The sequence below is a fragment of the Typopeltis vanoorti genome, chromosome 16 (assembly GCF_054136105.1).
Source record: "Typopeltis vanoorti isolate ZY-2024b chromosome 16, IOZ_Tvanoo_1.0, whole genome shotgun sequence".
Taxonomy (NCBI): Eukaryota; Metazoa; Arthropoda; class Arachnida; order Uropygi; family Thelyphonidae; genus Typopeltis; species Typopeltis vanoorti.
In genome coordinates, this window is record NC_143564.1 from 97,648,660 (window position 1) to 97,662,541 (window position 13,882).

The 13,882-nt window shown below is 37.3% G+C and overlaps 1 protein-coding gene across 2 annotated transcripts in view; it reads left to right on the top strand.

The window, feature by feature from the left end:
* Positions 1-836: 836 nt before the first annotated feature.
* Positions 837-13,882, top strand: part of LOC150098209 (uncharacterized) — a 271,336-nt gene continuing 258,290 nt past the window's right edge. The window contains exons 1-2 of one of the 2 annotated variants that reach the window (XM_090406181.1): positions 837-1,216; positions 13,045-13,141. In XM_090406181.1, the coding sequence (XP_090262307.1) occupies positions 1,183-1,216; positions 13,045-13,141 (131 nt within the window). In that variant the 5' untranslated portion in view covers positions 837-1,182. The remainder of the gene's footprint in view (positions 1,217-13,044; positions 13,142-13,882) is intronic. The other variant, XM_090406182.1, reaches the window with a different exon arrangement.

Here is a 13,882-nt window from a genome sequence, read left to right on the forward strand (position 1 = left end):
AATAATTTTCACAACTGGGTCATACCAATATAGGATATGCTGGTTTAAATAAATATGTTAAATGATATGCATGGTTAGAGCCTGTGTAGCTCAGTGGATGTGGCGTTTGCCAACTACCGCGCTTGGCCGCACGAAGGAAGACTTGGTTTCGAGTCTAGTCGGCGACTAGAGGAAATTTTTCTAAGCCTTTTTTCGACCGGTTCCCGAGTTAGTCGATCTCTGGCACGGGCAAGCAGGTTTTTCCTCCCGGAAACTCCGGTTTTTCGTCCTGTAAACTCAAGAAAATCGACCGTAGAACCCACATTATTTCAGACATTAAAAAAATATATTGTGTTAGGGTTAGGGACCACGAGATGGCGGCACATTTGAGCCGTCTCTCTTCACTGAGTACCGCTTAATTAGTGATAGCCTTGGGCCATCTATCTCTGATTGGTACCAGTGGAGATTGAACTGCCCACTCAGTCTCCAAAAGTTAGATAGGGCTAAATGGCCTCGCCTACTCCCCGTATACGGGGAATAAAAAGGCGTTAGCTGATTTTAGCTGAATGATATGCATGGTTATTAAACTTAGTTATTAAACATGGTTATTAAAATTAACGACAGTTATCCGTTTATGTTATTCATTTATTTCCATCGGTTATAGCTTTGATTCTCTCTAATTTGTATTTTTGTATTTTTTGAGAACTGGGAATATTTTCTAAAGATCAGAACAGAGTCATACTAGTATAGAAATATGCTGGTTTAGTTTTAAAATATAATACTTCGGAAATTCTCTAGGAGGTTAATATACTACTGTATATTTTCTTCGCAGTAGCAATACCACTGTGGAAGGTCAATGAGCACGAGTGCTTCAGATTAAATAACTGTATCACGTGACTCAAATATATTTATGAAAGGTGGTGTTTGGCGCGTTGTTTAAGTATGCGTTTTATTCGCATTATTAGCCATTTAATAAGATTTAACCAAGTTGTTTGTTTACGTCAGTTCAGTTACATTACAAGAATCCATAAGTGCCAGACACTTGTATTTTTAGTGATTTTAGCTAAAGTCCTTCATTTACAATAAAAATCAGTGTTACATGTGTGAACTCGCTGTTGCTTTGTTTGGAAGAGGTTCTTTTTGGATTATCATGTAATCAGTAGAAATATTATTAGGATAAATACGTAAATAGAGTAGGAAAATATGAACAGTTTGAATAAAGATAAAAGTATTGATGGTTAGTAATGAAACACAGTATGTAATATCAAATTTGGTTTAATTGTTTTTATTTTTTTTCGTAACTTTCAGAAAGTGTATATCAAAATGATGTGAGTTAAACAGAGACAAAACGGTTATCTAACAGTTCATCACGACACTGACAAGCAGGGATAGGGAAGTCATTATTCCGCTTTATGTGGCATTAATAAGGACACACGTGGACTATTGCGCACAGATTTGGTCACCTGAATTTCCTTGGTGATGAAGTAGCGTGAGAGGGTGCAGAGGCGATTGAAAAAAAATTGTTGCAGGTCTGTGGAATGTTTCATATGAGGATAGATTGAAGGGCAGTGGGCTCAAAAAACTAGCCGATTGGCGTAAGAGAGAAGATATGATAGAAGCATATAAGTTTTTTAAGGGAGTATGGGATTGACACCGAGGATTTTTTTCTGTACAGTACAAGAAGGAAGAGAACAAGACTTGATAAAGGATTAAACCAAGAATATAATTTCTTGGCATCTTCAGTTTACAACCTCGAAATTATGAGGACTGGATTTTTTGCTTGGAGGGTGGTGAATGAGTGAAATGCATTGCCAAAGGTGGTTATGAGTGCTTGGTCTGTGAAGAGTTTAAGAAGTATGATAGGTATTGTGTGAATAATGGTTAGTGTGTCAGTGTAGAGTCTCCTCTGATGAGTCTTCTGAACCCATGAAGACTGTAACAATAGTATGGGGGGGGGTTGTCTGCAAAAGAAAGTGCTTTAGTAGTGCTGGAGCTCTTTTTATCATCATCCAATTCCTGACACTCTCAGGCAGTGCAGAGGATATGATAGTATAGTACGCCCACAGTTTTGAGACCCTTCGAGACTTCTGCGCATGTGAAAAGAAGGAGAATCCGTTCTGATTATAGGGTAATCAATCTGTCTTGTGGGATGGGTTGTTTATTACTACACGTTGGAAAATTAACTTCTCTTTTATGATCATTGTAGTTTTTAAAGTGATAACTATTTTGTTTGCATAACAGTTGGAAAATTTTACGTATAAAGCACGTAAATTCGCGTGTTGGTGACCAACTCATACATCGCCTTAATTCTTTCTTCCCTTCAACATGAATGGACCCTTCTTGGCAGCCTTCCAACGACAGCTCTCTATACTGTGGGAGGACTATACTACATGATACATTATAACACTACAATTTTCCTCCAAATTAATCTGTTGTCTGTCATGACTTCAGTATTATCAGATCTTATATTTCTGCCTTGTAAGACACCTTTACTGTGAATCCATCAAGAACTTCGTCTTCCTCTGGATCATTTTCTTGCCATCCTGTCAAAGAACGCTTGTTCTGCTAATCTTCCCTCTTCCATTCCATTTAAGTGACCATGCCATCTGATATTAGCTCTGCTAACACATTCCTGAATGTTAACAATCAAGAACCTAGGACACTCCTTCCCCAGGCATATGGTTGTGAAGCGCACAGCCACTAGGCTAACCATGTGGACAAGAAGAAGGTATATGTGGAACTATAAGGTGGGTGATTATGAGAAGCTTCATATTCAATTGGCAACAATATATTGAGTTAATCAGTTGTAGAAAAGATGTTGACACTGCATGGGAGATGAGAAGGTATCTGATACAAGCAGTGCATAACTGCATACTAAGATGTAAGCAAATAAATAAATAGATTAGGAATGAAATGGATGAACAGTGAAATCAAGCAAGCAGTGTGGCAAAAGAAGTTGTTATGGAGGAGGCACAAGACACTTTGAGCAGATGCATGAAGAATATTATCTGCAGGCCAGAAAGGTGACAAACATGGTTAAAAAAATAAAATTAAAATTAGATTATGAGAGTAGGAATAATAATTATGGCAGATTGACACTTCTAGTTATGGTAGAAGTGTAACTATTGCAAATGATATAGCAGTATTATTTAATGAACATTTCATCAGTGTATATCATACTGGTGCGAATAATATTGTGCAACACATGTAGAAGGGAGGCAAGTATTAGGAGAATTAAAAGTGAAAAGAAATCAGAGGTGTATGTTGCTTGATTGAGATGTTAATAAGGATGTTGAAATGGATGACATATCACCATGTATTTTTAAGGAATGTGCAAAAGAGTTAGCTATGCTCTTCATCGGGTTATTTAATGAAAGTCTTATAATGAAGAAGGTTCCTAAGGAGTGGAAAGAATGCAAAATATACCTCTCCACAAGCATGGTTCTAAGACAGAAATTTCCAATTATAGACTGGTCTATATATATATCTGCAGTTGTAGTTAAAATATTGAAGAAACTGATTAGGCTATTCTATTCCTAATCAGGATTCAGATGGACATAGGATTCTCTATGATGGTCATCATGGATTTGTGAAGGGCAGGTCTTGTTTTACAATCTGCTTACATTTTATGATAAGATGATGAATACTGCGGATAAGGGAGATTCATATGCAGTGATTTTCTTGGACTTTGCATAGGCATTTGAGCGATGACCATAACCTATTGGTGTATAAGTTGCAGAAGATGGAATTGGATAACAGATTGTGTAGATGGATGGAAGATTAGTTTTCTGAATGATACCAGCTATCTGTGTATGATGGAGTAGTGTCTCAGAAAAGGAATGTGACCAGAAGTGTGCTTGAGCCCCTACTATTTAAATTATTTGTTAATGATATTTCATGGATTGACTGGGATATTCGAATGTTTGCTGATGATGCAAACTTAGGTAGAATTATCAGGAGTGTTGCTTTAATTTTTTACTGGAAGATTTGTATAGACTTTTAGCTTGGACAGATGAGGATGGTGTAATTTTAATATTAATAAATGAAAGGTACTGCACTTTTAGCTATGTACTGCATTGGTGGAGCTGTGCTTCAGGAGGTGGATGAGATTTGGGATCTTTGGTTGATGATGGACAGCAGATTAAAGTTCTGAGGGTACATTGACATGTAGGGATAAGGAGGTAGTGGCGTCTCTACATGAGGCACTGGTCAGATCACACATGAACTATTGTACAGAAATTTGATTGCCTAATTTTCATTAAAACACTAGACGGGATCCAAAGACGAATCACTAGAGTGATATTGGGACTCTGTAGTGTTGGTTATGCAGAGTGGTTGAGTTAATGTGGAGTACAGTTTGGTGGATAGAAGGAAAAGAGGAGATATGATTAGAGGCCTTAAAGTTGATTAAGGGATTTTACCAGACTAATATAGAAGGAATTATTAAAAGAGTGGACAGTAAGATGGGATGAACAAGAGGCCATTTCTGGAAGTTGTTTAAAGATGTGGTGAAGAAGGGTATGAGGAGTAGATTTTATTTTGATGGAAAGTTGTTGGTGAGTGAAATGCACTGTCAGAGTGCATTGGGAATGCAGGAAGCTTAATTATTTTAAAGTTCAATATGATAGACATGTTGCTGCTGGTTGAGTGGGCCTCCCAAAATGAGTCTACTGACTTCATTGAGGTTACTGCAATAATAATAACATTGGACAGGATTTGGAAATGATATACAGCTGTTTGCTGATGATGCAAACATAGGCAGCATAATTAGGAATATGACTAACATGCAGCTTATTTGCAGAATGATTTTGAGTTGGCTGGAATTGTGGATATGTAAAAGTTACTTCATTATAAGTAAATGTCAAGTTATGCACTTTGGTGTGATGAGACATCCGGTGGCATATTATATTGGTGAGATTATGCTACAAGAAACTGATCAAGTTTGGGATCTTGGAGTTTTAGTAAATATAATTTTAAGTTCAGGGGCCATATAATAAAGATTATAAATATAACTCAGAGGATAATTACAGTGCTGAACCAACCATTGATGTGTAAATGTAATTTTGCTTCTTTACAAAGCCTTGATATGGCTTCACTTGGATTATTATGTGCTGATCTGGTCTCCTAGTTTCTGAGGTGATGTAGATACAGTGGAGGGTATACAAAGGAGAGTGTTAAAGATGATATTAGGATTGTGGAACATTGAATATGAGGACAGATTGAGAATTTATGGACTGCAGATGTTAACAAACAGGTAAAGAGTGGTCATATGATAGATACTTTCAAACTTTTGAAAGTATCATATAGGACACCAGTAGATTCAATTTTTCATATTATAGAGGGTGGGGAGAGGACAAGATGGCATCCATGGAAGTTGAGAATGAATATAGTCTAGAAGGTGGTGAAGAGCTAGATTATTCTCTCATAGAGTGGTGCTTGACTAGAATGAATTGCCTTTGGAGGTGGCAGGTGTAGGTAGTGTGAATGAATTCAAGAAATGGCATGATAGCTGATGTGATATGGGCTTCACTCAGTGAGCCCTGACTCTCTTGGAGGTCTCTGGTATTAATAAAATTATCATTATTTTCTTGACCTCCATGGTGTCACAAGATTCATCATAGGAAGTTAGTACAAAATGTATTACACCACTTCTTAAACTCATTTACTGGTTGCACTTTCACCACCCTATCAGGCAATGCATTCCATGCTATTTTTGCTCTCCATGCAAAAAACTTATATTTACTGACTACAAACCACCACTGGTTAACTGGATGGATACACATAACCTATATTTGATCTACGACACCAAGCAAGAGGGCACTTTTCACTCAGCCAGATGGAACAGAACCTACACCCTGCTGGAGCAAGGAAACTGAACTTTTAGTTAAATATGAAGAAACTGAAGACCCAACTGTTGCTAAAGAGCTCATAGCAACTCTCAACAAAAATAAAAAGGATGGATGGATCTCAACCAGCCATGACCTTGACTTCACCAAAACTAGCTGGAAAAGCTGGTCACTTCTGAGAAAATTAGGTGGGGCAGAACCAACAATATACAAACTACCAGAGATAACTCCAGACCAAATGGCTAATCATCTACTGAAAACCTCCAAGATACGTTCCAGCTCTACCAGGAAAGTAACCGTGCAATCTATCATCAGAAAAAACCTTAAAATGGGCACCGAGCTTCCTGAACTTGTATGCCCAGTATCTCTGGGAGAGGTACAAGAAGCTTTAAAACTCACTAAGAATGGCAAGGCTGCAGGAGTAGATGGTCTCCTCCCCAAGTTCCTCAAGCATCTTGGCCAACGAGGTCAAAAATGGCTGGCTGCCCTGTTCTCAAAAAATATAACAACTGTAGAACTACCAAAACTGTGGTGGGAAGCCAAAATAATTGCTGTGTCCAAACCAGAGAAGGATCCAAATAATGTGAACCTAAGACCTATCTCCTTGCTTTGCTCCATTTTTAATCTCTTTGAAAGAATTCTTAAAAAACCACTCATCGAAAGAGCACTCCCAATTGAACAAGCTGGCTTCACGCCAGGGAGAAGCTGCTGTGACCTGGTCCTGGCCCTGGCAATACAGATTGAAGGCAGGCTTCCAGAAGAAACTTAAATCAGAGTCACTTTCATTGACCTAGCATCAGCTTATGACACAGTCTGGATCAGGGACCTCCTCCTAAAAGTAGGCAGTATTATAATGTGTAAAAACACTTTCCAGCTTTTTGAATCCATTCTCTCCAACAGAAAGATCCTGGTCCATATTGGTGGGCAAAAGAGCAGGCCCAGATTACGCTGATGACATGTACACTGATGACCTAGCGATCCTACACCAATCTACCTTCTTTGCCAACTTGGAAACAACCTTGAACACAGACCTTAACATCCTGGAAGAGTACTTCAAGCAGTGGTACCTGAAGCCAAATCCAATAAAACCTGTGTCTATCCACAGCATTCCACCTAAACAATGCAGAGGAAAATCGACACCTCAACCTCTCTTTCTGCAGCAAGATGGTCAAATATGAGCCTCACCTGGTGAGCCTGGATAGAAGTGTAACCTATAAAAGGCATATCACCAACCTGTCTAACAAAATTTAAGTGAGAAATAATATCATTTTAAGGCTTGCTGGAACAACCTGGGGTTGTGGGGCAGAAGTCCTAAGGTCATCTGTACTAGTCTCTGCAGCAGAATATTGTGCCCCGTGTCTGGGACAGAAGTGCACACACTAACATCATAGATGCCCATTCTATGAAGTTATTCATAGAATGGGCATCATCTATTTTATTGTAGCTAAATTCTACAATGCACACAATCAGTGGGACACTGCGAACCCCACTCCCCTGGCTGCCTGTGCTATCCAACATTGCTCCACCAAATATACAGAGAAGACAAGTCTTGATTAAAGAATTTAATAAAGTAATGAGCAGTCTTCTCCTTCTCCTGCACTGGACTCCCAAATATCCACCTAGTCCTCGCCTAAAATTAAGAAACCCTTTCTGGTCCATGGACGAACTCTCTTCAGCTGCCTTACAATCAACATCTAATGTGCAGAGAGAACACTGGTCCAACAATTTCCCAACAAGTGGCTTCCTGGTTGAAAATCCCTGTGCTCTGCAGTCTAATTTGCTCTTCCTAGGCAGATTTATTCATCTGTCAACAGGATCAGAACTAACCTGGGCAGATGTAGCTACCTACTACACAAATGGAAACTGTCAGACCACCCTTATTGGGAATGTCCCCCCCCTCATAGCCCAGGTCAATCACTTATATTGTGAATGACTGCCCAAGGCACCAATTTCATGGTAACCTCCAAGACAGATAAGGGCCTGGATTGGCTTTCTGGACTAGACAATGACCTATAGCTGCATTATATTCTTTTTGCCATAAGAATAAATAAATTAAAACTGACTACAGTGGAACCTCGGTCGTTGAACGACTCTCATCTTGAATAAATCGGTTTCTGAACATATTTTCTGAACAAAAAATGCACCTGTTTCCGAACAGAATCTTGGTTCCTGAACAGGCAACTGTCAACTGTGTGCTCCGTGGACTGAGATTACGGTGGGAGAGCATCAGGTACGCCATAGCCTCTGCTCAGTGCAGACACCTACTGGAATTTCTGGAGAATTAATTAATTTTAGACACCTATTGTATATTATTATTATTATAATAAAGTGCCTCCATGTAGTCAAAAGACTCATCGTGGGAGACACACAATTGCATACTAGCCATTATTTACACAATACCTGTCATACTTCTCCTTAAACTCATTCACATTCTTGAATTTGCAGTACCTTTTCTTGATTTTCTTTGTATTTTGTGTTATTATAAATTATTATTAAATAAAACACCGGACCGAAGAAGGATAGTGATAGCAGTAAAGCGAAAAGAAGAGTTGTTAGAACCACAATAGAGGTGAAAAAAGAAATCATATCCAAACATGAAAATGGCGTTCGTGTCTCGGATTTTGCTATTCAGTTCAGTATGGCAAAATCAACGATCTGTACAATACTCAGAAATAAAGAGGCGATCAATTTTCGTCTATATTTTATCTGTTTATTGTGTTTGTGCAAGATTCTATGCATTTTCATTGTTTTTGTATATGATTTTCTGCATGAAGTAAAAAAGTTATAAAGATTTAAATAAGCAATCATCTGGGGTTCAGGAACAGATTGATCCATTTTACATTAATTCTTATGGGAAAATGGTTTCAGTTTTCAAACAAATCGGTTTCCGAACAGCCTTTAGGAATGAATTATGTTCGACAACCAAGGTTCCACTGTATTTCCTTTTGTAAATTTCAGGGATGGCTCCTTGTCCTTGTTCTACCATATGAAACATCTCCCTAGTGCTAATTCAATAATAACCCTTCAACAGCTTAAATGTGAGTCAGATCGTTCCCCCTCCCCCATCTTCAATCCACCAAACTCTGCAGTCAGCATGCTTTCAGTTCTTTCATCATAGTCAACATTGTATAGTTCTGATATCATTTTTATTATCTTTCTCTGTTCCATCTCCTAGGCTATTCATCCTTCAAATCCTGGAGACCAGATCAGTACACAGAAATCCAGATGTGGTGTGGTCGAAACTTTATACAATGGGAACATCACCCTTTTATCTCTCTTGGTAAATATCTTTCTCAGTATTTCTTGGCCAACCAGTTTGACTTATTTGCCGACCTGGTTGGCCGAGTGGTTAGCGTATCTGCTCTCCAGCCAAAAGGCTGCAGGTTCGAATCCCATCATGGTCATGGATGTTTGTGATGGTCTATGAAAATACTAGTGGTGGCAGTTGGCAGTAGATGGCATTGGTGTAGACGATGAAGGTAGTTGCGGTTTGTGGAGTGGTGGAGACGGAGAGTTGTAGGTAGGTGCCCTCCCTTGATGAGTCTTTGGACTCCCTGGAGGTGTTACGTAATAATAATAATAATACAGCAATTTTCTAAATTGTTTTCAAAACCTTTGCAATGTCCTGTGAACTTCAAATTCTCTCTCTCATACACAAACACAGTTAAAAGAGTGGTGATGTAATAAAAGCATCATATAGGTGCCCTATGATGCTTTCAAACTTTTGAAAGCATCATATAGGACACCAGTAGATTAAATTTTTCATATTATGGAGGGTGGGGAGAGGACAAGATGGCATCCATGGAAGTTGAGAATGAATGTAGTCTACACACAAACACAAATTATCCCAAGATCTCCAGTTCCCTCCATTTATTCCAGTATACTTTCACCAAACGAGTATGAATCATCCCTCCTATGGATCTAAAATTTCAAAATCTTACATTTAGTTGCATTAAAAACTGACATCCCTATTTATTTGCTCACCTTTCCTCAGCTCACTCATAGTACGAATGTACTATAGGTTTACAAACCTTTCATGGGTGGGAGCCATGAAAGGTTTTTCAAACAAGATAGTCTTGAGCAAAACTATCAGACAGGGTTCACTGTGATTGCTGGCTTTCTGTCATCAGACAAAGCCAGCAACCTAGTTGCAAAAGACAGACCATGTGATGAAAGTCTATTTAATAGGCCTTTGTGCTAAACATGGTCAGATGCCTTAGATATATCAAGAGCAACTTGACATTCCTGAAACATAGGTAACATAAGCAAGAATAACTCCTGTTGATCAAGTGGAATTCATACTGGCAATTGTTTATTAGTTGAGAGGATTTGAAGTAGCATAGAAGTTGAGTGTTAATGAATTTTCCATTATAAAGGACTAAAGTGAGTGAAATTGAGCAGTGATTAGATGCCATAGATTTGTTGTCCTTCTTAGTAATTTAATGAATAACTACTGATTTCCAGGCTGCAGGATAGGCATCACTGGAATAGAAGAAAATAAAAATTATACAGGAGTCAATTCTGGAGCACAAACCTTCAATGCAATCAGAGAAATCCCATCGGGACCACCAGAAAACTTTTTGATATCTAGTTTGGACAAGATCCTTCTGATTTCTTACTGGCAAAAAAAAAAAATGAAAGAGGACATTGAATATTTGTGTTAAGAATGACAGAAGGGAATTGCCAAAATTGTCTGGGTAAGAATTAGAGAAAAGTAACAAGCAAGAAGATTGCTCTTTTCTGTGATTCAGATTCTCTTCAAATGATGCTGAAGGGTCAGTACATTATTTTTAGTTAACATCATCGGCAAACAATTGAATATTTGAAATCATTCCCTGTATCATATTTGAAATCATATTTGAATATTTGAAATCATTCCCTGTAATAAATAGCAATGGCACAAGTACATTGGCCTGTGACACACTCCCGATGACCATCTCCTGAATTCTGCTTCACCGGACACTGCTCATTGATCAGCTTCCATCTTATCCTTCATATCCATTTTCATTTGTGATATGATGTCAAAAGTCCACTGCACATTAAACAGTTATCGTGATGTAGCCATTTTCTTTATTCAGCTCAATTGTCACTTTATTATAGAAAGTGAGAATTTACTAAGGCAAGACCCGTGAGATATAGAGCATCATCTTATTATCCACCCATTCCTGAATACTGCCTTTGTCCAACTTGTATAGTACTTAATCATCACTCCTGGTTTGCTGCCTGTATCTTGTGTTCTTTCCACTGCATTAAGGCCTTACCTGAGCTGAGACTAACTAGAGTTAGTGGCACTGCCACTTCTCTTGCACGTTTTGATAACACACACACACACACACACACACTCCAGTATCTCATCCACTCCCATGGCTATATTCATATTGTGATTTCATAATATTCTAAGCACTTCCAGCTCTACCTCTGTTCTCACATTGTTCCCTTTCTCGTCTATCACTTCAGTTTTTCATCTAGATTCATACACCATTGCAAACAACTGTTTTACCTAGTTCTGTCACTTCCTCACTATTAGTATTCATTGAAGTTATTCTTCCGCAATCAGACTTTTTTCTACTTGCCACATGGTGAAAGAACTCTTTGGGAAAAGAATTCAATTGTCTTGCGTGTCTAATTTTCTCACTTTATTTGATTTGCTTCTTTACCACACTAGTCGGCCTTCTTAGTGATTATCAAGCTCATGAGCTTGATAATCATCTTTTTTTTTATACTCTCTCTAAAACATTTTTTTTTTCACCTCCTGCTTTAATAATACTACTTACTCATTAAACTCACTAGATTTAACCTCCTGATCCTAGGTGTACAGTCTGATACTGCTTCCCTCAAACATCTGTTGACTATTTCCTATTCACTGTTGGCATCTCTTGCAGTTTCTGTGGGACTGCTCCAAACTGGCTTCTAAGATTTTCATAATTATTGGCTCTGTAGTTTCACATACTTAGCAACCTTTTAGGTCAATACTGCATGATCATATTTTTCGGTCTGATGAAAAGTGGTTACTTTAGTTAAGGAAAAATCCTCTGTGCTGTCACTAGATCCATCATTCTTAAACATCATGGTCTCTCTATCACATGTTGTTTCAGGTAACGATCTCTAGATTGCTGCATAAATTCCATTTCCTTCCTGCCATGGGTTCATTCCTTATTCAGTTCCATGTCCCTAGTTAAATTTCTAATAATAGTTAATCCCTGCTTTCTAATAATAACATCTCTGTATTAATTGAGCTAATCTGCTGATGCATGCCATTCTCCATCTTCCTTTACATTTTCCAGTGTGTAATACCAGCCATCTGTATCTTTTTTTCTCTGTCTTACACCTGATAATCTCAAATTTATTGCCTCTCAGTTCTACCTTCTTGATAAATTTCTGCTCCTCTGGGTTGTAATTATTCTGCTCTCTCTCTCATCAGTAGTACTCCCCCCCTCTCCTACTTGCTCTGTTTATCTTCTTGGGAAGTATAATACCTCTTACATTCAATTTCTATTAGAGTGCATTTAGTAGAGTTACCACACATAGAGTAGTTTTGATTCTTATTGGAACTGCTATCAGTTTTTAGTTTAGTGTAGAATTTGCTATGATACTTTGAGTAATCTTGATAACTAAGTGTCCAGCAGTATACGAAAACAAAATGATTCTTTTTTTTTTTTAATTCCTGGATGAAAAGAAGAATTTAATTATAATTGATGAAATGAATATAATTTTTTATCAGCTCTAATTAGCAAAGCAGTTGTTGCTGTTAAAGAGAATGTTGTCTGTTAACATGGGAGATAAATGTTAACAGGCATTTAACAGATATCTAACCTTTTCAACATTTTGTTGAAAAGGTTAGAGTATAAATCTTGTTAAGAATATGAAGTAGTATTTTTGTGTGTGTATGCATGAGTGTCAGTCCTATCCACAAAAAGCTGTAAGCTTATCCTAGTATAATTATTATAGTCTAAGCTTATAATCAGATGGATTTCAGTAGTTAATCCAGAAACCCAACTGTAGAGACAAAGCATGGAACTTTTTCATGGAATTTAATAACAACAGGCATATAAGGTGTGCATCTTACTTGTCTCATCCTTAATTTTGTAATAGAAAAGAAGAAGAATGTTAGTTGAGTAAAGCTTTAAATATCAGTTATGCTTTTGCTTCATTTGTTATCAGTTATAGGGAAAATATTTTTTGTCATAATCTTATTTTTATTATTTTTTTTTTTTTGCAGTCATTATTAAACTGTATGCTCTTGAACAACATTATCATGATTTAGAAGCCATTCTAATGAATCAGGATGTTACTCTTCATTATTCAGTATCAGTACAGTAAGTATATTTTGGAATTTTCCATAGCTTTCAAATGTTCGTCATTGTGTACACACACACACACAGTTACATAGTATGAAGGGAACCAGGATAATATAGAAAAACCATTAAAACAAATGTAAAATATGGTATTTTGGTGTATAGTAATACATAATTAATAAGCCATCTGCATTCATGTTTTGAGACTAAATTTTAGGAAAAGTAAAATCTATATATAGAATTAAACGAGTTAACTGATAACATATGAAGGTATCAAAGTGTTTTTCTCAAATTACTCTGCTACCCCCCCCCCCAAAAAAAAATCGAACTAACCAGAAAACATATGCATTTAACAGATAAAAATACTATGTAGTTGCAGGTAGGTGGTGTAATGAACTAATATGTTGGATGGTAGATCTATAATGTTGAGCAGCTGCCAACACTGAATCTTTGGATACCATGGAGGTGCCATGCAATAATAATAATAATAATTCTGCAAGCCATTTTTTAGTAATCGAAATTGTGGCATAACAAAAACCTCTGTGTTGATAGTAGCTCTCATCTTCAAGCTTAAACTCTGTGTTTGTAGGGAAGTTAAAGAGGCAGTCATGGCAAAGAAGAAAGCATGTCAAAAGTTCCTAGTAAATAAATCAGCATATGCTCTGAAAAAATATAGAGAAAAATGTAAATATAGTTAAACAAAAGCCCTGAGACAATTTTGGTAAGAATATAGAAATAAATACTATGAAGGTGGCAAAATGT